General features: G+C 41.6%; 1 protein-coding gene across 3 annotated transcripts in view; it reads right to left on the bottom strand.

Moving 5' to 3' along the window:
• The window catches only part of CMYA5 (cardiomyopathy associated 5), a 96,443-nt gene that overhangs the window by 34,469 nt on the left and 36,703 nt on the right, over window positions 1–25,271 (bottom strand). For 2 of the 3 annotated variants that reach the window (XM_020783661.3, XM_078384530.1), the window contains exons 4-8: window positions 18,550–18,783; window positions 15,576–15,598; window positions 8,992–9,110; window positions 5,915–6,064; window positions 3,635–3,781 (exon numbers count right to left, since the gene is read on the bottom strand). In XM_020783661.3, the coding sequence (XP_020639320.3) occupies window positions 3,635–3,781; window positions 5,915–6,064; window positions 8,992–9,110; window positions 15,576–15,598; window positions 18,550–18,783 (673 nt within the window). The remainder of the gene's footprint in view (window positions 1–3,634; window positions 3,782–5,914; window positions 6,065–8,991; window positions 9,111–15,575; window positions 15,599–18,549; window positions 18,784–25,271) is intronic. The other variant, XR_013541175.1, reaches the window with a different exon arrangement.

Genomic DNA, 25,271 nt, shown 5'->3' with positions numbered 1-25,271 from the left:
TACTATGATGGCTATAGTGTACACATACTGCAAGAACTGCAAGCATCAATGTAGCTACACCACAAGGCAACCACTTACAGTAAGGACTATGAGACATACAAAGTGACTCCTGGCTTCAGCTATTATAGGCACTCTCTTAAAAGCAAAAAACACACACACACACACACACACACACAAAACCCCACACACATAGCTTTAGCTCCTCAGAGGACAACTGATTTACTTAGCAAACCTTAGCAAGTTGCCAGTCTTCACAGAACTGAGTGGAGGGCTTCTTCAGAAGATCTTAAGATCCAAGAAGGGTTATATGGGGAGATAAGGTCCATCAGAGCCTGGATTCAAGCCATATAAACTTTATATAGGTTGTAAAGAGCACACAAACATGGTTCTGTAAAGGTGTGGATGGTCTGTAATCCCTTGTTCCCATAGGAGGGGATGAAGTGGGAAGGTCTGACATCTATATTAATGCTCATTGCCCCTTCCTTCTCTTCTACCCCATCCCTGTTAATTCCTCCAAACATGGTGCTTGTGTTTTTTTAAAAAATAAAATACATCAGAATTTCAGCAGTTTCAAAAGGCTTCCGTTCTGAAATCTGCTCTATGTATTGTGTTGTTGTTTAGTTGTTAAGTCGTGTCTGACTCTTCGTGATCCTATGGACCAGAGCATGCCAGACCTTCCTGTCTTCTGCTGCCTCTCGGAGTTGGGTCAAATTCATGTTGGTCGCTTTGGTGATAGTGTCCAACCATCTCGTCCTCTGTCGTCGCCTTCTCCTCTTGCCTTCACACTTTCCTAACATCAGCATCATTTCCAGGGAGTCTTCTCTTCTCATGTATTATACGTATCGTCATATCCCATTACCTTTGTCATTCCAAGTAGAAGGACCATTTTCCTGTGTCTATACAGAGATGGGTGAACTACCTGAAAATATCATTTCAGTAGTGGCTGATTCACATATTTAGAGAGGAGGTGGTTTTAGGGCATAAGGGGGATTTTTCCCAAAAAGTTTTAAACATTTTGGGAGTGTAGTGAACCTGGGTGCTGGGAGGCATACTTGGATCAATGGGAGCCACACACAGTCCATGGGCTGAATGTTGCTCACACCTGACCTAAAGTAATTTTCTCTATATTCCCTAGTGTCTTTTTCTGCTCCCTCCCTTCCCTCTCTCTCTTCCCCCTCTTTTTCTCTGTATGTCTGTCTTCTTCTCTGAATAGTTATTTTCAAGTTTTGAAGTCTGTGTAGTCTTAATAACATGAACACAAATTAACACCTGTGTGCATACAGAAAGTCTGTTTTAGAAGACTTTTTGCTTGCTTATATCTGCTTTGATTGTACAGCAATTCAGCCTGAATTTCCTTTGAAGGAATAACAGGCAGATGCTGTCTGCTCTTTCAGTGTGGATGGTAAGAACTTTGGTTTCATAGCAAACAGCCTCACCTAACTTCACTCCAACAAGAGGACAATATAATAGAAATCCATTCTAATTGCATCAGGAATTACTTAGCAAACCCAATTTTGATTGTTTTATCTTTTCCCTGTGATGTTTCCCTCCTATCTCCTTATAATTTGTTGGGTTAATGTCCATTCTGCTTTATGGAACAGAATGATGAAAGGCACTGGGGTATATTATGCAGATGTGATCTGATTTTCAATCCTTTGTGGTCTCTGAAGGAACAAAAGGAAGAAATGTGTTTCTCAAGCAGCCTATAATTTTGTTTCTTAGCTATTCCTGTCTTGTCCTTGCACAAGGGGTGCTTAAATTGAATTCTGCAGTTTTGTTCCTTGTCACCTAACTCATGGGACTATATGAGGTCTCATGCAAGCAGAGAAAAATGCACATACAGAAGGCTACAGGCACTGGCAAACTGCAAAGTGATATCCTGGAACAGCCTATTTTCCAATTGAGGGCTCTTTCTTTTATTTTATTTTCCTCTAATTCTTCCTACAATCTCTTCTATCCCAAAAGAAAATTATGTCTACAGTCATCACAGGCAACCTGGAAGTTTGCTGAAATGTAGTTGTCTTATTTAGGATAGTTGCCATACCAGCCCATAATAAAAACTACACACTAGTAATTTAAAATTTAGCTACAAGATAGACAGATTTCGGGGGAAATGGAGGGTTAAAGTTAGTGCTCAAATGTAATAATTTGTTCTAGCACCCTGCACAAGTTTTTCAAACATAAACCTTCTAATACTTATTTCAATCTGGCATCACTCAATATTGACTCTGCTGCATCAAAAGATCACTTTTTAATCCTTTATCCTTGAAGAATTACAGTTGAAACACACTTAAGCACTGGTTGAAGGCCCATTTTTTCCTTTGTTCTTCCTGAGCTTTTTGGTTAACCGCCCCCTCTCCTTATCTCTCCCTCCAGTCAGAGTTGGCCTGCAAAGGAACTGGGCAACTTTCACCACAATGCATCAAAGGTTGGCATGCAAACCTGAGAATCAAAATTAGTTGTGCGATAGACGAGACAGCCTTTACCACATGCATTAAATTATAGTGTGTATTGAGATCATCAGGCTAGTTCAAACTGGCATATTCATCACTTGATGGCATGTACACAACCACTTTGATACCACTGAGGGCGATTTTAATAGCTTCGGTGGAAGTGTTTCCTACCCCAGGTCTGCTATGGAAGCACGTCCTCTTTTTATTATTAAAAAAAATTGCAGGGTCAGCAATGGAGGATGGCAAAACTAGGCTTTAGGCTACATGTAGCACATGTTGCTTTCCATTAATTTAGAAAAACAGCAGGTTTATAGCAGCAAATCTGATCCCTGAAGTGCATGTATTCGCAAGAACACTGATATGGTTTTGGAAGCTATAAACATAGCTGGGAACTGTGGCTAACTGCAATGTCACCTTACTGCAACAATGTCACAGCGCTTCTGTGTATTTCTACCCATATGGGGACCCTAAGGTGAACTAGTAAACAGTATGTGGGGGTATGTACTGCTGCAGCAAGTCCACATTTTCCCCCTATGCTGGTTGGATAGCTCAGTGATTTGGGTGCCTGGCTGAAGGGAGTATAATTCCCTACTGTGCCTCCTGGGAGTACAGCCAGCCTATGAAGCCTTGGGCAAGAAGCACAGTCCCAGGATGTCCTGGGAAGAAGGGAATGGTAAACCACATCTGAGTACAATATACTTAGAAAAACCCTGGAAAAGGTCACCGTAAATCCAAATCAACTCGAGAGCATGTTATCATCATCACCAGCATGTTTACTGGATTTGTGCTACTTGGGCGAAAGGTGCTCAAACAATGAATCCATGTGTGAATAAGCCACCACAGATGAGAAATCCCAGACACAACTTTCAAATCACCCAGTGTTACTGCAAAAGAAAGAAAACATCAGTGAAGTCCGTTCATACATTTATGTGTTGGTCAAGTGCGGAGTATTGAAGTGATGTACTGCATACACATGTGCAAACCAGCCCAACATGAGTCTCATAATGATATTTGATTTTTGAGTAATCTCTAAGGGCTTGTGACAACACATGAAAATATAAGGCACATCTTTCTGGAGGCCATTGTCTCTTTCTATTCAATTACACCTTTTTTATATATAATGGGACACAGAAACATGCACATGCTGAGAAAAATTGGTTCTATAAGTCCGTGCTACTCACCAGTTTTAAAAGTGGATTTATCACTAGGAAAGCTACATCCTGCATAGTTCACAGCCATAACCCACACACTGTAGCTGTGACCAGGTTCTAGGTCCTCCAAAATGCAGTTGCTCTCCTTCACAGTAACTCGGTACTCTTCTACCAAGCCTAGGCCAAGTAAGAAGTACACATACTTGCTGTCATGAGAAATGCTTTAAAATATTCTAAGAGTGTACATGTTATCCTACATTTTTAAAATTCAGTTCTGTGGTCAGTTTTAATTGAAATGACAAGTAATGTGTTATGATGAGTGCCATCCTGGGCCCTCTAGGAAAGGAAGAACACTATATAAACAAGATGACAAGAACAGGAACAGCAACGACAGAGATGCTTTGCATATAAGCCAATTTCTAACCTCTCAGCCTTGCAATTAGTATTCCATTTTTTGCAACAATGCCACAAGCATTCAAAGATGCTGAATGATTTGTCTAAAATATTCTTCTAAATGTATATTTATGGGCATATGCAGATGCCAAGTTTCAAATTATATACTGACATCTGACAGACACAGACCTGTAAGGGCTCTGGAAGCATCTTTAAAAGAAACATTAGTTAAATGTTTGAACAGATACACTAGCTGAAATCCATTAGTTAGTTTCAACTAAAATAGACTGACTGAATTAGCGGGGATTTGGTGAGTCAACTCCTCCATAAGTGATTCAATGGGCCTACTCTGGCTCTTTAGGCACAGGCTATCCCTCCTGTCATCATCTAATTACATTTGCCATCTTGAATTATATTACAGTGGGGTCTTGACTTGAGAACTTAATCCATATTGGAAGGCGGTTCTCAAGTCAAAAAGTCTGTAAGTCAAGTCTCCATTGACCTACAGTGCATTGAAAACCGATTAATCCCATAACAGGCCATTTTTGTTCCATGTTGGTTTTTTTCTGGTCTGCAAGTCAATTGTCAGGCTGGAAGTCAAACCTAAATTTTGCGGCCAGAGAAGTCTGTAACTCAAAAAGTCTGTAAGTCAAGCCGTCTGTAAGTCAAGGGTCCACTGTATTACTGTTGTCTTTGTTTTATTATATTGTTTTTACTTTTATGTATTATTGTTAGCTGCCCAGAGTAGATGTTGGTCTAGATTGGCAGGGTATAAAGTTAATCAATCAATCAATCAATCAATCAATCAATCAATCAATCAATCAATCAATCAATTAATTAATACTGTAGCAGTGATTTAGTACTGGATTTCAGCCATAATGTTCTATATGTAAGAACATACACATTAAAATCTGTAGTTTATTACAGTGGACCCTTGACTTACAGACGGCTTGACTTACAGACTTTTTGAGTTACAGACTTCTCTAGCCGCAAAATTTGGGTTTGACGTGCAGACTGAGATTTGACTTGCAGACCGGAAAAAAACCAAAATGGAACAAAAACGGCCTGTTACGGGATTAATCGGTTTTCAATGCACTGTAGGTCAATGGAGACTTGACTTACAGACTTTTTGACTTGAGAACCGCCTTCCAATACGGATTAAGTTCTCAAGTCAAGACCCCACTGTATCTCTTCCTTTTCTTCTTCTTCTTCTTCTTCTTCTTCTTCTTCTTCTTCTTCTTCTTCTTCTTCTTCTTCTTCTTCTTCTTCTTCTTCTTCTTCTTCTTCTTCTTCTTCTTCTCTATTCCCAAAAGCACGATCCTGTATATGTTTAGTCAAAAGTAATGTCTACTGTGTTCAGTAGGGCTTACTTTCATGTAAATGTGTATATTGAGATTGCAGTCTGAAAGTGCATAGAACTAGAATTCGCCATATTTCTTTTCTTTTCTTTCTTTTTTGTTGCTAACATTTAAGCCTTTGTTCTATACTGTATGTGTTCTGCCTCCTGGAACTTGGGTTATTTCTACCACTCCATGCGTTAAGTAAATGTGAAATCTATACAGTTCTGTCCATACACTCACATATCCTGATAATCTGATGCAGGCAATGGCCAATTTCCTGAGCATTTACACTTTTAGTGAGCTTGTGTGAGGCAGTACCCATTACCTCCTTGAATTAAAACCCTGTTTAACAGAATGCTCTCTGGCTTGCACAACAACAAGCCAGAGGTCATGCAGAGTGTTATGCTCATGGGGGCATTACGGTCCATGATTCTGAAGAGAACTTTGGTCAGTGGCTTTATTTCTCATGCTTTTCATTATTTCCTTTTAAAATATCAATGTACTGTACAACCTGGGTTTTATTCTCTGTTTCTCCCCAGCTCCACCCTCTGGCTGAAACCATATCACTCACACACACCGCTTTGTTCTTTGTTTCCTGGATAGTCCTCCATACAATAAACTTGGAAGAAGTCAATAATCGCATCTTCATCCACAGTCCAGTATACTGCAATGGATGTACTTGTGGCTGAGTTGGGTTCTTGAGGTTGTAATTTTGGAGTCTGTGGGACTTGGAGGGGGAAAAAAAGAACAGGTTACTTGTACGCTTCCATTGTTAAGCACAGCACTTCACAGAAGGCAGTGGCTACCATCATGACAGTTGGTTGTTTAAGTCACCAAGTCACACTATGCTGATCCAGTTTTCTTGTATGGATAAGTAAAAAAAAACACACATTTTGGTCACTGTCCTTGCCAGAATTTCATACTCCTCCCTCTGAAACTCCTCCCTTCAGAATCAACCTTTGTTGGAAGCTTTTAAACAGAGGTAGAATGGCCATCTGTCTGGAATGCTCTACCTGTATACTGTACTTCCTGCCTTGAGATTGTTTCCAACTCTAGAATTCTATGATTCAAACAAATCAGTAAACACATTTACAAAGATTCAAACCATTACAGCGGTTGTAATCAGGGCTGGCGCATCTATTGGGTATAGTAAGGTGAAGGAGGAACACCAGAGTGAGATATTCAACCCAGCCTGGAGAATACCCACTCGTAGCAATCTAGACCAGAACCTCAGTAGGCAAGTCTTAAAAGAACTGTTGTATCATACTGAGAATTCTGAACCTTTAAGAAAAGCTATTTAAAAATATAGATGCAATGTGAATCCATCATGCCTAGGCAACAGACCTCTCCAAAAAGTAGGAAGAATGAAAAGAAAGCCAGGGAAAAAAACCTGCCTGAATTCCCAGCAGGATCCCTGAGGCTACCCATCAGAGCTAACAAAGCTGGGCTTCAGTACTAACATGGTCTGACTCAGCAAAAGCAGTTTGCTCAGTTCCTAATTGTTATAAAAAAACCTTGTGTCCCACTTAGGTTGCTTCCCTTTGGTACCTCCCCATCCCAACCCCCATGGTACATTCACTACTGGTTACAAAGCAGTGTCTTCTCCCACTGCTGAGAAATCTGAAGCCTCCCCTAGACCCACCCACAATCTTCATGGGGCACGTCAAGGTCAATACTGTACACTTTCTAGCAAGATGTGCCAAAACTGGGGCTATTAATCCAAACAAAATTAATGAGCAGTGGATGGCTTCAAAGAGTAGAATTTTTTTTAAAAAAACACACACACATCTTGATGTTCAATTACTACATAAGCCAACGAGAATGAAAATTCCTCTCCTTTTCAGCTCTTCCTTGGCAGATTTCCACTTGACACATTAAGATCCACGGGGGTGGGGGGTGGAGGGAATTCTCTTTTCAGTTATTTTCTTATGGACTCCTATGGCACAAACAAAGCAAATGCTGACAGTAGCAGATTTCCTGTGCTTTACAAAAAGATCTGCCTGTCGCTAAAAACAGCCTTAATTTCCATCATAGAACATAAACCAGATTACAGTATTTCTTTATTTACTCAAGATGGAAACACGGTAGTTATTGCAAAGAGTATAAAATGCCTGTTCGTTCCCCCAAAGGGCAGCCAAATGGAAAGAACAACCAGATGGAACAGCAGGACATACCGGCTTGGACCTCCCACAGTTTCTTTAAGCATTTAATAGCATCCAGGGGGAAGAAGGGACTCAACCAATTAGGACCACTCTTTTCCCAACCAAAGCTGCTTTTTACCTTGCAGAAAAATAGCCTGGGGACAACTTTTCATTAAAACAGTACAGGAGGTCTCAAGTTAAACACACACAAACAAAACACTCCCAGTCTCATATTCCCCAGTCAGATTTCCACACACACCCCTGCCACACACACACACACACATATACACACAGGACTATGGAACATATCATAATCACTGGGAGACTCAGAACTGCACAGCTGGGAGGGATCCTCTGGATCATCAAGTCCCACACATGACAAGGAGACACAGCGCAGAACTGAACTCCCAACCTCTGGCTTCACAGCCAGAGACCTAACCACTGAGCTATCCAAGACAGTTCAATACTCAGTCATAGGAGATTCTATCACAGATTTCCTGCTGTCCCATCTAACTTTACCCATTCTGTTGCCACTGGTGTTTAACAAAGCTTACAGAATTTCTGGAATCAACAAAGCCTTTTGAACAGAGGCAACGGTGGGTGAAACAAAGAAAAATATTGGTAGGAGAAAAGAGATAATGTACAGTATATACTATACTGGGCACCAATACCCTCTTTTTCTTTCTTTCTTTCTTTCTTTCTTTCTTTCTTTCTTTCTTTCTTTCTTTCTTTCTTTCTTTCTCCTCTCCTCTCCCCTCCCCTCCCCTCCCCTCCCTTCCCTTCCCTTCCCTTCTTTCTTTCTTTCTTTCTTTCTTTCTTTCTTTCTTTCTTTCTTTCTTTCTTTCTTTCTTTCTTTCTTTCTTTCTTTCTTTCTTTCTTTCTTTCTTTCTTTCTTTCTTTCTTTCTTTCTTTCTTTCTTTCTTTCTTTCAAGGTAACAGTTTTAAGAACAGCAACAGGGGGGTTGGAAGGGCATATTGCCTGCCTTTACTTTAAATGTATTATGGTCCTTCCACCGCCACCCCCCCTTTTCCTTATCCTCTGTTTTTATGCTGCAGCTGACAAGGGGACCAGTTGGGCAGAAAGGTGGCCATCATATCCCATCCTAATGGGTTGCATAGCACGGCTACTATGATGACTCTGTATGCCTTTTTTTTTCCTTGCTCAACGCTCAGGAAGATCTGAAAGGTGCAGTAGCACAACTCATTGGCTCTTCTCTTGGCCTTTCTTCATAACATAAGAAGATATACTTCATAGCTTGCTTCCCATAATGAGTAATCCAGACTTGCAAGTGACGTGCCTTTTTAGCATGAACAAGAAGTGTTAGTTGCCACTTCCTCAGTTTTCTCCACCATAATCCAAACACTTAGGCACAATCAGGCTTCACTTCAAACAGAGCTGATTACTAATTATATGCACAAGCTCAAAACACCAGCTTCCTTTCTCAAGCACATTTCTTTTTTAGGCTTTGCTACATTTCCCAGCTTGTACCTAATTGTTTGCACAGATTCTTACCAGGCATGTGTTTTAAGGTCTGGTCACCATTTGCTGAACCACCCGCATAATGTTCAAACTGTGAAAATGCGTCAGGCATCTTTTCCAATGTCAGAATATTCTCCACTGCAGAAAGCAGTCTATGTGAAGGAAAATATACACCATTATTAACAAGCATTCTAGTACTATCTTGCTGCCAAAATAAACACTGGGGGGAGGAGGAACGGGACCCTATGACCTGATATTTCTTAAACCAGGCCTGCAGTTTGTGAATCACCAATCCAAATACAGACTATTTAATTAATCATGCACAACAATTCACCAGTAAACAGCATATATACTATTATTGGGGATTTTTATGGTGGGGAGAGGTAACAAGAACAGATAGTGCTGCCCGTCAGTGTGTGGCAGAAAATGAAACAAGAGAAAGCACCAGGAAAGAAATGAAGGAAAAAGGAGGCCTCAGAAATACAATTAGAACTGTATATTGAGGACCAAAGCTCTTTGGGTAATGAATCTTCTTCAGAAGCAACTTGGTTAGTTTAGATATAACACTAAACCATGGTTTGCACTAATCATGGTTTAAGTTACAGAAACATGATTCATGCAGACATTTACAGTGAAATACTGGTTTCTTTCCCCTTTTCCTAAGAATCCCTGAACAATGACCACTAATGGTGGAGGATCATATAAAGCAATGGTTTACCAATTCAATAATAATGCCACACCACAGTTTACCTGAATTTCAGTTTCTTATACTGGTTTAGCAGCATAAATCATGACCTGCTGAATAGTGTTGGTTTGAACATCTTGACAAACCACTATCTGGTGTGATTTAGTGTTATATTTCAATATTTTAAAAGAGTAGCTGAAAGAAACGTGTGCTCTCTTGTCTGATTTTGGACCATATTTTAAGTCTTGCTCCTTTGCATCTGTCTGGTGAGGTGCAGAATTAAAATGCAACAGTCATATTAATTCCTGGTGCCTTTATGACTTAAAGTTTAGGTCAGAAGTGAGGCATCTTCAAGCTTCCCAGTGTTTTTAATTCTTAACTCAAAATCTCTCACCACTGGCTGTATCATCTGCAGCTTCTGAGCTGAAGTTCAAAACAACTTCAAAGAGGGCCAAGATTTCCCCATCCCTGGTTGAAAAGAAAGGCAGGTTTCCAGGATTGATATCTAGAAACCGTAATCTGGAACTGAAGGTAGATCAAACATATCTGCCTTTATCTCAAGCAGTAACATGTGGGGAGAGCTTAAAATAAAACCAAGCTCCTTGTGAAATACTGTTCAAATGAATGAAAAGTGTATTATGAAATATGAAACAGACAACGAACAACCACAAAGCTGAAGGATTCCAAATACAATACAGTGGTGCCTCGCTTAGCAATGTTAATTCATTCCGAAAAAATCGCTGCTAAGCGATTTCATCGCTAAGCGAAACGTGGTTTCCCATTGAAATGCATTGAAAACCGGATAATCCATTCCAATAGGAACGAATTGCCGTCCTTAAGTGAAAATTGCCATAGGAAACATCGCTAAGCGAAATGCGGTTCCCCAATTGAAATGCATTGAAACCTATTCAATGCATCTCAATGGGGGGAAAAAAATACAACAACAAATTTTAAAAGGGTCAGAACAAAGTCAAATTTGGTTAACAAAGGGTTTATTAAGTGCACTTTATGATTTCAAACATTTTAAACAGTAACCTTTAACTTTATAAATAACAGAAAAACATTTAAAAAACAGCAAACATGAGGCTGTTTAAACCATTGTTAAGCGAAACAGGGGACCCAAAATTTAATCGCTATGCGAAGCATGGTCCCAACCATCGCTAAGCAAAAATCGCCCATAGGGACTATCGCTAAACAAAGCGCAAAAACGCTCCGAAAAAGTCATCGCTAAGCGATTTCATCACTAAACGGAGCGCCCGTTACGCGAGGCACCACTGTATTAAAAACATCTCGCAGAGCTAACAAATCCCAAAAAAAAAAAGAGGAAGGAAAAATGAAAGCAAAATGGATTAGAAGCAATTAGCTCTTATTTGCTGAGCTCATGGCAGTGGGAGAAAAGAACACATTTTTAAATGTGAGACAGAACAAGTACTTGAAGGAACTGAAGTAATGTTTCTGCAAACTAATAGGGCATCATCTTTTATAGTACATTTATTATTTTAATTTAAGCAAATGAATTGTTATAATTTAAAGAGAACAATCATACATTATGCATTTGCATTAAAAAGAAAACCAGAGATACACATTGGGATCTGTAAAAAAACTTTCAAAAATTATCCTCACTCTCTTAACAGAAGCACTCCTGTTTCAGCCATGCCTTGCTCCAGGACCCCATTAAACAGCTTTCCCCAATCTGGCCGCCTCAGATGTTTTAACAACAACCTCCATCATTCCTAACAGATGGGGATTATGGGAGTTGAAATATACCGCATTGGGGGAGTGCCAGGTTGGGAAAGGCTTTCATTAGGTACAAGCAGCTGAGTTTGCATGATCCTTTCCTCTAAAAAAATAAACTGTGCCCAAATCCAGTGTCTGTGGATACTTTCTCCTCCTCTCAGCTTTCTTCAGTGACATCTTGTGGCTCATGCATACAACTGAGCATGCTCAATTCTCACTGTACTTTTTTTATTTTTTATTTTATTTTTTGCAGGGCAATAACCCTCCCTCTGCTGCCATACGTTCTCTTTTTCATTAAACATGCATATATTTCTGCACGGTCCGTGAGCCCCCATGAAGACAGAAACCACTCTTTTACTTCTTGGTAGCATCACTTCCCTCCATACTCATAGCTAACTGAAACAGCTGTGTTTGCTGTTTGGTTTCTGATGCCAGCAGTGTAACTTTGAACTTCTCTCTGTTACATAAGATGTGTTGCAAACTGTCACACATACCCAAAGCTTGGAAAAGTTACTCTCTTTTCAGATGCCAGTTCCCACAAGCTGCCATGAACAACAAGGAGGGATGATAATGGGAGTTGTCGTTCAAAACCTCTGAGAAGCCCAGGTTGGAGAAAGCTGTCTAATAGGATCTTGGCAGAAAGTATATTATTGGGAAGTTCTGAAACTATTAAAAGGACACTTTTCAAATCTCTGCATATTCCACACACACACTGGATTTGTGCATGGTTTATTACGGCATGATAGTAGTCCTGTCATATATTTTGCATAAGCACAGTAAGCAGGATTCTACATGCAAAATCAAAAGATAGGTGTGCCCAAACAAAAAATTATAACTAAGAAACTAGAGGTCAGATCAGCACCAACCTTGGTGCGAATGCAGCAGAACGTCTGCTCTTGCTCTGTGCCAAAGTTGAGGACATTTGGGGAAATGCTTTTCAAGTTGTGATTTTTTTAAAAAAAGCAACACTGTTTTACCCCCATGCAGAAACAAGCAACCAATTCCTCAGCTAAAAGAAAAAGAGATAAAAAATGTAGCTAAGACAAAATTTGCATATGTAGGGAGAAAAGGCTCCATTTTAACCTCTTTTTCTTCATCCATGGGAATTGGGGCAATCAGGGCTCTAATTCAGAGCCTTTAATTACTGCTTTTCAACCCTACAACTTCTGAAATTGCTGCCTTTTTAAAGTAACTTCTGAGAATTCCAAAGGAACTATTCGCATTGCATAGCATTCTGACCAATCAGAATGTATCTCCAGTCAGCCCACAGGGCAAGTTTGATTACAGTGGTGACTCGCTTAATGATGATAATCCGTTCCAGGAAAATCGCCATTAAGCGAAAACATCGTGAAGCGAAAATAAAAAACCCATTGAAACGCACTGAAACCCGTTCAATGCGTTCCAATGGGGTAAAAACTCACTGTCCAGCGAAGATCCTCCATACGGCAGCCATTTTCGCTGCCTGTATAGCGAGGAATCCGTCCCTAGAAAACAGCGGGGACCATTTTGAAACCGCCAATCAGCTGTTTAAAAAACATCGTTTTGAGAAGAATTGGTTCCTGAAGCAGGGAACCGATCATTGCAAAGCAAAATTCCCCCATTTAGACCATCGTTTTGTGATCGCAATTGCGATCGCAAAAAGATCATCATAAAGCAGATTCATCGTAATGCGGGGCAATCATTAAGTGAGGCACCACTGTACCTCACCCACTTCTAAACCTTTGGAAAGCACCTGTTGGCGAAACAAGTTGTTATGTTTTTCAACAAGTGTGAGTGGCAGTGAGCAGAAGAGGGCATCCTGGTGTTATCTTGGTGTTGTCAGCATTCAGGCTGCCCTTTGCTATGTAAAGCTTGGCATCCTTTTTTCCAGTTGGCAACATGGGCAATATTGTGCAGAAATATTGGCATTCCCTGGCTTTCCTAATAGTGAGTACAGAAGCTCAGTGTCCCACATTCATACAGTTTTTTTTTTTCATTTAAAATTTTCATTAATTCATTTGTGAATAATTGATTATTTTAGAGGAAAGGGTCATGCAAATATTATACTCAATCATTTCTCTCTCTTTTAGTGCAGACATTGTTAACTCCAGGAATGGGGAAGATGTAGCTGTCTCAAAACTACAAGTCCCTATTCTTACCATTTCCTAGGCCAATGAAGAATAATGGGAGCTGCAGTCCAACAGGGTCTGGAAGTCTACCCCTGGTCTACTGTGTCTTATAGTGACTCTCCAGATTATCAAGGAGCACTTTTTCCAAGATTTCCCACAACCTGAAATCTTTTCACTAAATGTACTTGTGTTTGCACTTCTGACCTTCTCTATGTATAGCACATCCACTACATTGGCCAGTGGCAGCACTACAAGAGAGAGAATATATCCATAGGGTTCCTACAACATCCTAAAATGCCCCCCCAGCACCAGTCACATATTGGTGTTTCTACATCAAGTACAGACAAATTACCTTTTTGGACTACAACTTCCAGAATCCTCTAACTGCATAGCTTCTATGCATGGTGACTATGCAGAAAGAGGTTTAAAGATGATATGATTGTCCATGGAGTAAATGAATGAGGAACCTGTTGTCCTCCAGATTTTTTGGACTACAACATCCACAGCCTGTCTGCCATTTTCATGTTGGACTGAGCTTCTGGAAGCTGAAGTCCAAAGTATCTGGAGGGCCAAAATTTCCCTGTCACTATGTATCCAGTCTTGCCAACAAGAGGAAAGTCTGGGTACTTCAAAAACTGCACAAGGGTCAAGTAATGTATGCCTTATGGTACTGTAGGACCATTATTTGAACTTAGGATGCTAGGTTTCAGGTTTTTGCCTTGAGACTCTGGTTTTGGTGTCCATTTCTGTCAGGCTTTGGAATTGAAAGCTCAAGGAATGAGAGGGTACGAATCAGTACTGTACTGTCATGGAAAATTCAAAAGTGCAGATGCTCATTGTGACATTTCCCATGCTCACGCACCCATATAAATCTTTCAGAACTGCAGGCAGCTGGATCGGTCCAGATCAACAAGTAAGCAGCAGTTCTTTTGCAAAGGTAATGAACGGCTCTTAACTACTCATTAGGGACCAACCCACCATCAGAGAATTTGCACTGTGAAGTGGTAGCTTGCAGCAATATACTGTTCCTGGAAAGATGTTTTCCTCACTCATTTAGCACAAGGATTGCAGCTGAGGTCAGGGAGAACAGGAGAGCATGAAGGGGGGCTGATGATGTCATCATCTCTGCTACTAAGAAAGTCCCATGGCTTCAGCTCTGTGAGTCATGGCACCATTACGTCACGGCTGTCATCCTAACAACCCAGATTTTCCAGTTCATTCTCATAGATACAAGATACACCATTTAGATATGCAGAGCAACCCCTTTGCCTTTTTCATTATCCTGCATGCTCTAGAGCTGATGCTCCTGAGGCTGCTGGAATTCTCAGAATAGCCCCTAAATTAGTCATAGGATCTCTACTCTTTGTCTCTCTGAACTAAACTATGCTGCAATTGGATGCTGCCGATCTTCAACTCTCTAGGAATTGTTTTGTTGACCTCTGCCGATCTGAGGCCAACTAAAATGGCCCTTGCTTAAGACATTATTTTAAACATAATATTAACATTTAACATATTGATTAGAAGGAGTTCTTCTAAAAGCCACCATCAAACTGCTTAAATATAATGTTTCTGACAAGAGAAGCAAAAACAGCAGGACAAACTAAGACCTCACGGGGTCAAATCATTCACATGTATATCAAAGTCTAAATTTAGTCTTGCCTACCAGTTTGACAAAGAGGATGACGTTCCTCAACATTTCATCTAACAAGGAAATTAAGGCAGCAAAACAGCAAAAGAGAAGCTCTCAAAAATATTGGCAGTTGGAATCTTAAATGGTTTTGTGCAACCATCATAATCATCTGCTGGCAAACAAGTACGCAAATGCTATTGTAAAGAAAAGCAATGTAATAATGTAATATTTATTATTAGTATTTAAATTACGAAAAGCAAAGTGCATGCAAAATATTTCGAAAGCTTGCAGCCGCATTACCAAGCACACAATTTCTTCTTTAATATCTGCGCCTTTAAAAAGGAGGTATTTATACTAGCAACATGCCTCCAATGGAGCTTGAAAGTACTGTATTAAAGCATTCAGACATGCTGATCCCAACACACACCACAATACGCCAAAGCTACATTTCATATACCTTTTGTTTATCTCTTCTGATGACTAAGGGAGGGAAAGGTGGGAAAGGAATGGATTAATTCATGTTACAAAATATTTGGGCCATTTACTCTGTTGGATTCCACTCACAGACCGACTCCATTTGGGCCGAATTATTGTACCAGTGGAATCCAGTAGAACCTCCCTAGAACCAATTCATTTACACCAGCAGACCCTCCCCATCCTGCACACCCACAAAGTTGCAGAACTGATGAAGAAATAGTGCTAAGGAGGAAAATAACATGTCTGAATTCATGAGTCCATTTGCCTATTAAAGGTACTGTATTAGCAGCCCAGTTTTGTTCTTTCCCCCACCTGTCCGTGCTGCCCCCCCCTTACCTCTTCATTCATCTTCATCACACTCTCCCTGTGCTCTTCCTCTTTCCATGTACTCCCCTCCCCCACAGTCCTTACTAAACAGTGGCAGAGCCAGACTTTAACATTCACAGAACAGTCTGGGTATGCTTAGGGCAAAGCTGCAGAGGAGTTTGGCATCTCCATATCCTCCGGACTACCTCTGAGTCTTTGCAAAAACAAAATCCTTGTTGGTGAAACAAGGATGATGTCTGCAGACATAGCTCAGCTCAGCAGCATAGCTGAACTTTTCCAAAAAAAATTATTGAAACATGACAACAGCATTTGGGGGTCACTGGGGCTACGGTACTTAGTTCTGAACTGGGTCCCGGTCCTGTTTCTAGGTGTTCCTCTAAGAGGGGGATAAAAAAGATGACATTTCTTTCCAATAATAAGAAGCATTATTTTGCTCACAATGTTAGCATGAATCCTATTGTTTATGTACTCCAGCGCAAATCACAGCAGCAAATAAGAGTCACCATTCATTTCCCTTGCTGTGTACTAGTTCACATGACTTAGTGCAAATACAAGAAGTGACTTGTTGCTGTTGTTGTTATGTATCGTCAAGTCAGAACCAACTTCTAGTGAGCCTAATAGAACTTCCAAGGTAAGTAAGATATTTAAGGAGTGGTTTTATCAGTTCCATTCCCCCAGTGAGTTTCTGTGGACAAGCGGGGCTTCGAACCCTGGTCTCCAAAGTCCTAATCCATTACTCTGATGACTACAAAACACTGGATATCCAGTGACTCCTTAACTAGTGGCAATTCGCTGCTCTGATTTACACTGTTAGAGAAGAAGGGAGTGGTAAACCTCTTCTGATTACTCTCTGCCTAGAAAACCTTGAAAAGGGTCACGATAAGTCAGAATCGACTTGACGACACACATTTTTTAAAATTGCCTGGTAGCTCAGTTAGTTAGGTATCTGGCTGTGGAGCCAGAGGTGAGGAGATCAATTTCTTACTGAGCATCTCAGAAGAGACAGCCTGTATAGCCTTGGGCAAGATGCACATTCCCAGGATAGCCTGAGAAGAAGGGAATGGTAAATTACTTCTGAATATTCTTTACCTAGAAAACCATGAAAAGGGTCACCCTAATTAGATCAGAACTGACTCGACAGTACACAATTATTATTTATTACTTAGGCTGGCATGTATAAGCAGAAGTCTAGCTATCATCCACTTTTTTGTACCGTACTTTCTTTGGTATTTTGTACATGTCTTTTAACATCTATGCACAACTGTTAGATAATGTACTTTGTCCTAAGTCCTGTATTTGCTAATATGAATCCCTTAAATCCAGAGATTAATGAACAAAAGTCTTTAATCTGTTGACAGCCCTAATCTGTATTCACTTGGACCATATTCTTAAATATGGCATAAAAAGCAGAAAAATCCAAAACCTATTATAATTTCGGCTTTAGGCTGTATTCTAATTCAGGCATTTCCTGTACAGATTTAGGCCATGGGAATTAATTAAGAGTTTGCCAAACCTGAACAGCTAAACAGTTTAGGCTTGCTGCATCTACTTTGTACATCTTTAATATGAACTGTCAGGTCAGAATTATGATCTTTTTTTAAAAAAAAAATCTGTGAACCACATTTCTGTGTGATGAAGCTGGAGAGATTTGTTATTATATGCCACCAGATTTATGGTGAATTATTAAAGGGACATGGTGGCGCTGCAGGCTAAACCGCAGAAGCCTGTGCTGCAGGGTCAGAAGACCAGCAGTCGGAAGATCGAATCCACACGATGGAGTGAGCTCCCATCGCTTGTCCCAGCTCCCGCCAACCTAGTGGTTCGAAAGCATGTAAATGAGAGTAGATCAATAGGAACTACTTCGGTGGGAAGGTAACAGCGTTCCGTGTCTAAGTCGCACTGGCCATGTTACCACAGAAGATTGTCTTTGGACAAACGTTGGCTCTATGGCTTGGAAATGGGGATGCGCACCACCCCCTAGAGTTGAACACGACTGGGCAAAAATTGTCAAGGGGAACCTTTACCTTTACCTTATTAAAGGAGTGGCTTAACCACTATTACCTCGATTTGGTTTCCATGGCCAAGCAGAGAATAACCCAGCTCTCCTGAGTCCTTATCCAACATGATATTCACTGCACCCCATTGGCTTTCCCTGGGGCATGACGAACTGGATTATTAGTCCAATATTTAGAATCTTAGAACTAGCGAGCTGGAAGGGACCTTATGGATCATCAAGTCCAGCCCCTGTCAAGGCATAGTGGGGAACCTCCCAACCTCTAGCTCCACAGCCAGATGCCTAAACCATTGAGCTATCCTGCAATTTCTTTTTTTCCCCCTCTCCCCAAGTTATTTTTAAAACATTGGTTAAAATCCTGTTTGTGTAAATTCTGTGGCATAGAGTTGATGACATCATCCACCAGTGCAATTTTATAAAAAATAAATTTTTTCCCTTCCCTTCACAATGTCTCTAAGGTCCATTGAGTTTCTAGCTCAGTTGTACGAATACTGAAGAAACAATCTCTACTTAACATGTTGATGTATGTACGGGAGAATATAGTGTATAAACATTTCTCAACTGTCTAAAAGTCTGGAACATCTTACCAGTGATAATATAGTATTGTACATACCTGCAGGAAAACAAAATCATCCATTCCTTCTGCCTCCTTGATTATAGTCTCCAGTGTCTCCTTTGCTGTGTCAATATATTCTTGAAAATTAACCATCTGTTCATAAAGGTACTCCATTTTTGTGTTCTTTATTCCCTCAAAGCTCTGTGCCTTTCTCTCATGGTGATCTATCACCATCTTGACAATGCTTTCATTTTGTTCTTCCAAAAGCTGCTCCTTTTCCTTGCAGTTTTCCTAGAAGAGGGGACAAAATGACATCAAATGTACTGGAAAGATAAATTCCATTGGTGAACTTTTCTCTTTGGCACAGGGGTTCTAGAGCTGCTTTTGGTCAATGTTTTAACTAATTTTTAACATTTTTTCTCCGTATGTCCCACATGCTTGGTAACTGTCCTGGTATTTTCTTATAGCTGAGAGTGCAGTCCACTGGCAATAAGAACCACAGTTAAATTGATTTAAGCGTTATTTAAATCTATTAATAAATTCCAGGGCACACAATGTGTGGGTGGAATCAATGTATTTTGGCCGCAAAGCACGTTTTTTTGAACTGACTAGTAGCAAGGACCTTTTAAAATACATCACTTGTAAATCATTTTATTTCAGTTCGGGATGGTGGTTGTGAATTCTACTATCGATTTACCTTGTAACTTTGTTGATTTCGAGCACCATTGGCACTGAGATTTTGCCACTCAGTTTTTTAACAATTCTTTTTTAAAATTTTTAGCAACGCATCACTTAAGTGCACTGTAACTGCATTGTCAAGAGTATATCTCTGCATTACTTTATCAATATGTTCTATATTACAATCATCCTCCTGGTTTGTCCCTTTCTGGCAATGAAAACTTATTTCCCCACATTTATCACTTGTGCTGTCCTCTACATTATGTACAGTTTTTCAGGACTGCCTTCTAATGTTTAGAATAATTTCTCAGATGAATGCAGCCACCAATTGAATGATGTATCCTTTTCAAAAAACAACAAAATGCTCTAATAAACAGCATGCTCTAAAAAAGGAAAGGAAAGGAATCAATTTCACCTGTGTAGCCACCCAAACCTGTTTTAACTACCAGAAATAAATTAAATTAATTTCATTCAAAATTGAACATGGCTACTGATTTATATACAGTGGACCCTTGACTTACAGACGGCTTGACTTACAGACTTTTTGAGTTACAGACTTTTCTGGCCGCAAAATTTAGGTTTGACTTGCAGACTGAGATTTGACTTACAGACCAGAAAAAAACCAAAATGGAACAAAAACGGCCTGTTACGGGATTAATCGGTTTTCAATGCACTGTAGGTCAATGGAGACTTGACCTACAGACTTTTTGACTTGAGAACCGCCTTCCAATACGGATTAAGTTCTCAAGTCAAGACCCCACTGTACCACATGACTTAATACTGATTTAAAAAAAGTCAGAATCAGTTCAAATGGGCAGTGTGACTGAGCCCTTAGTTGTCCTGGTTTTTTATCTTAAATACAACTGATAACAACATCAGCCAAAATACATTTCATATGTTTTTAGTATGGCTGTGTATATTTAACCCCAATAGACTATTTGGTTCAGCCCAGTCCGTGGGGCTATCCCAGGAAGGGGCTGTGATTCGGGATTTGAGTTAGAAAGAGCAGGAGAGACTGCAGGGGCAGGAGCCGCTCTTCCCACGAGGATTGAGAAGGCCCTTGCCTGACCACCTTGGTTTAGGGTCTGAGACACTGTGTATTTGGAGCCGATTCCTTTATGTCGTGGATGTCCCATCTTGATCAATAAATGTATATCTGGGACTTTGTTCTCATTTGGTATAAAAGAAAAATTTGAATTCTTCTTTATTTCTTCAAGCAACTCCTGCTCTGGTGCTGCTGAAAAGACCTTGCGGTGTACAATTTGTATCATCCAATTTTCTTATATATCACTATTGTTATTGCTTTTGTAAAGTTTTTGTTTGCAATACATTTTAGGCAGGCAGGCAGGCAGGCAGGCAGGCAGGCAGGCAGGCAGGCAGGCAGGCAGGCAGGCAGACAGACAGACAGACAGACAGACAGACAGACAGATAGATAGATAGATAGATAGATAGATAGATAGATAGATAGATAGATAGATAGATAGATAGATAGATAGATAGATAGATAGATAGATAGATAGATAGATAGATAGATAGATAGATAGATAGATAGATAGATGGATGGATGGATGGATGGATGGATGGATGGATGGATGGATGGATGGATGGATGGATGGATAGATCCACAGAACTAGAGTGTTACATATATACTTCAAGTGGGATTTGATATACAATACTTTTAGTAAAAAGACAATTTATTTATTTATTTATTTATTTACAATATTTTTTAGCCTCACCATTGCCAGTGGCTTCTGGGCGGCGTACAACATTAAAACTTAAAAACATTAAAAACATTTTAAGAGACAGTATAAAATAGCATATATTAAAATATTTCTTAAAACATTAAAATTAATTAATTAAAATGCTGGGTGAACAGAAAGGTCTTTGTCTGGCGCTGAAAGGCCAAGAGTGTCGGAGCCAGGCGGATCTCTCTAGGGAGGGTGTTCCAAAGTTGGGGGGGCAACAACTGAGAAGGCCCTATTCCGACATGCCATCCCCTTCACCTCTTTCAGGGATGGCACCTTCAGAAGGGTCTCCTGGCCTGATCTTAGAGGACAGGCAGGCACATATGGAAGAAGGCGGTCCTTTAGGTAACCAGGTCCTAAGCCGTTTAGGGCTTTATATGTCAAAGTAAGCACTTTGAATTGGGACCGAGCAGCAACCGGCAGCCAGTATAAATTTTTCAGAACCGGCGTGATATGAGTCCGTGCGGCGGCACCACTTACCAGCCGCGCAGCCCGGTTCTGTGCCGGTTGCAGTCGTCGGACCGTCTTCAAAGGCTGCCCCACGTATAGCACATTGCAGTAATCCAGTCTGGTTGTTACCAGTGCATGAGTGACTGCTGCCAGGCTCTGCTCATCCAGGTAAGGGCGAAGTTGATATACTGTATTCTCCGCAGCTGTAAGAAGGCACCCCTGGACACCGAGTCCACCTGGGCTTCCAAGGTCAGACTGGGGTCAAGGAGCACCCCCAAGCTGTGGACCCTATCCTTTAGGGGGAGTGTAATCCCGTCTAAGGTAGGGAGATGGCCCTTTAACCTATCTGGCGGGGCATCTACCAGCAGCACTTCAGACTTGTCTGGATTGAGCCTCAGTTTATTGACCCTCATCCAGACCATTATCGAGTCCAGGCACGAGTTCAGAACGGTGACTGCCACACCTGGATTGGTAGAAAATGAGAGGTAGAGCTGGGTGTCGTCAGCATATTGCTGACTCCTCAGCCCAAACCTCCTAATGACCTCCCCCAGCGGTTTCATGTAGATATTGAACAGCATGGGGAACAGTATAGAGCCCTGAGGAACCCCATGACGCAACCGCCATGGGTCAGAGCTACTGTCCCCCAGCACCACCTTCTGGACTCGATCAGCCAGGTAGGAACCGAACCACTGTAAAACAGTGCCTCCAATTCCCATCCCAGCCAGTCTGTCCAGAAGGACACCATGGTCAATGGTGTCGAAAGCCGCTGAGAGGTCCAGGAGAATCAACAGGGATGCATTACCCCTGTCTTTCTCCCGGCAAAGGTCGTCAAACAGGGCGACCAAGGCAGTTTCCATCCCATAACCCAGCCTGAAACCCGATTGAAATGGATCTAGATAATCCGTTTCATCCAGGAGAGCCTGGAGCTGCTCAGCCACCACACGTTCCAACACCTTGCCCAGAAAAGGGAGGTTTGCTATTGGACGATAGTTGTTCACTAGATTTGGATCCAGATTAGGGTTTTTTAGGAGTGGGCGAATCACTGCCTCCTTTAATGGGGCAGCAACCGCTCCCTCTCTTAACGAGGAGTTGATGACCTCCAGGATCCAGGTGCAAACTCCCCTGGCAGATTTCTTTATTAGCCATGATGGGCAAGGGTCGAGTTGTGTAGTGGTGGCACGAACCGATCCAAGCACCCTGTCCACATCCTCAGGTTGCAACAACTGAAACTCATCCAATAAATTATGACAAAAGTCCGGAGCACTGGACACAACCATGGGCTCTGCATCAACAGTGGAGTCCAAATCTTTGCAAATCTGAGCAATTTTTCCCTCAAAGTGTGTAACAAATTCATTACAGCGAGCCACTGAGGAGTCCAGGACCTCCACCGAACCATTAGGCTGAAGAAGGTCCCAGACCACTCGAAATAGCTCTGCTGGACGACACACCGAGGAAGCGATACGGCTGGAGAAATACTGGCGTTTCGCCAGCCGTATTGCCACAGAGTAGGCCCGATAATGGGCTCTAAGCTGTGTTTGGTCATAGTCGCAGCGATATTTCCTCCATCTGCGCTCAAGCCGTCTCCCCAACCGTTTCATGGCCAAAAGCTCCTCTGTGTACCATGGAGCCTTATAGGCTCTGCGGGCAGGGAGAGGGCGCCTAGGTGCGATCGTGTCAACCGCCCGGGCCATCTCCTTGTACCACAAGGCGACCTGGGCTTCGACAGGAGCGCCGACCATATCAGCTGGAAACTCCCCTAGAGCATTCAGGAATCCTTCAGGATCCATAAGTCTCCGGGGGCGGATCATTTTAATTGATCCCCCACCCCTGCAGAGGGTAGTAGTGGCTGAGAGTCTAAATTTTACCAGGAAATGGTCCGACCATGACAATGGAGTCAAAGATAAATCCACCACATCCGGACCACCATCCCCCTGTCCCGTAGAGAATACTAGGTCAAGTGTATGGCCTTTCTCATGAGTCAGGCCGATGACATGTTGAGACAGCCCCATGGTTGTCATGGCGGCCATGACGTCCTGAGCTGCCCCTGATAAAGTGGCCTCGGCATGGAGATTGAGGTCCCCCAGTACCAAAAGTCTGGGGGTCCTCACCACCAGATCCGAGATCACCTCCGTCAGCTCAGGTAGGGAGACTGTTGGTAAGCAGCAGGGTGGGCGGTACACCAGCAGAATCCCTAGTCTGTCTCGCAAGCCCAACACACAATACAGGCCCTCTAGACCATTTCCCAAGGGGACAGGGAGCCTGGAAAAATGGAAGGAATCCTTGTAGACTATTGCCACACCTCCTCCCCGCCCCTCCGGGCGACCCTGGTGTTGGACCAAGTACCCAGGGGGACATAACTGAGATAGAGGAACTCCTCCTTCTTCTCCCACCCAGGTCTCAGCAATGCATGCCAGGTCGGCCCCTTCATCCAAAATTAAGTCATGGATGAGGGCAGTCTTGTTTTTTGCCGACCTGGCATTTACCAACAATACCATGTGGCCAGGGGGGTGGCTGATACGGTCACCTGGTACCATTTGGCTAGGAGTAGAGCTAGAAAGGGGGATAGGTGTAAGGTATCTAACCTCCTTTCTCCTACTCGAGCATGCTCTACTCCCACCGCCATATCTTCCCCTGCTGTATATTGTCTCTATTGGTTGCCCCTGAGACCCCTCAGACCCCCCTGTTTCCCAGCTTGTTCCCCAGCCAGTTCCTTCAGGGAATGACTGAAATCCTATTGCCTAGTGTTCTAAGTCGCAACTTGAGGCCCATTGAATCAGTGGGGATATGATGAATCAGCTGCTCCATAAGTTCCCTTGATTCAACTGGCCTATTTTAGTTGTAACTTAGTACTTGCAAGCAACTGGAATTCAGCCAATATCTTTTTGTTAATGCTGTAGTTCTGTATGACAACATGATAGTGCTGAGACAGTTTGCCTTAATTGCACTGGTCTCTGTTGAGATTTATATGCTGCTCATTTCTACTTCTTTCCCCAGATCAGAGCCTTTTGACATTATGAGGTTGTATTCCACAGCACATAAAACTAACTGTTATCCCACAATATTGTATGAGTTTTCAATTTCTCCAGACTAATTCATGAGACTTGGTGGCAAAAAAGGGGGAGGGCTTTAAGGAATTTACCCTGATGAAGAAGAGTTCTAGATAGGTTAAAACTAATGCACTGGAGGGGAGTTATGGCTTGTCCAAAGAGAAGTATTATCCACCTGTGGATCTTTTTTTAAAAAAAACAAAACTCTGTTTTGATCTTAAAGACCAACAGAGTAGCCTGTGTTTTTATAAACAATGTGTTATCCATTTAAAGTGATTATTCCTAAATGAAATACCTGCTAACTCTGGTGTGCTACAAGAAATGTTGGAATGTGCCTTGAAAAAAAAGTGACCATATGGGCCTCTATGATGGGAAAAGGAAAACTCCATATCTTCTTCCTTTCTCTCTCTCTTCCTTGCCTGGCCAGTCCAGTTCAACATATTTGTTCCACTAGTTAATGGAACAAGATGGTGTCCTTCTTTCCGCACTTTACATGCCAATGGCTGAGAGTGTGCCAGCTGAATTTTACTTTAATGACTCTGCCTACTGACAGGGCTGGGCCTGTGAGTTTGTTATATGCAGCCAGTCTAGCCTCATCCTGTCAGAAATTAGGGAAAAATTTGAATGTTTGGTTAAATTCCTTGTGCCTATGCAGCAGAAGTGCAGGGATTTACAAAGCAGAATAGCTTCAAGTTCCTAGATTAGTCTGCCCCTTTTTCCTCATCAACAGACACTTAAAGTCTCAATAACTCACCTTGAGACATTAGTAGAATAAAGAATAAAAAATGTTTCATTTACTTACAATTGAACAGACCAAACACCAAACTGACAAATATTACTGCTTTCAACAGACTTAAAA

The sequence above is a fragment of the Pogona vitticeps genome, chromosome 2, assembly GCF_051106095.1.
Source record: "Pogona vitticeps strain Pit_001003342236 chromosome 2, PviZW2.1, whole genome shotgun sequence".
NCBI lineage: Eukaryota > Metazoa > Chordata > Lepidosauria > Squamata > Agamidae > Pogona > Pogona vitticeps.
Note: the sequence above shows the minus strand (reverse complement) of the source record. Positions and strands in the feature narration are given on the sequence as shown.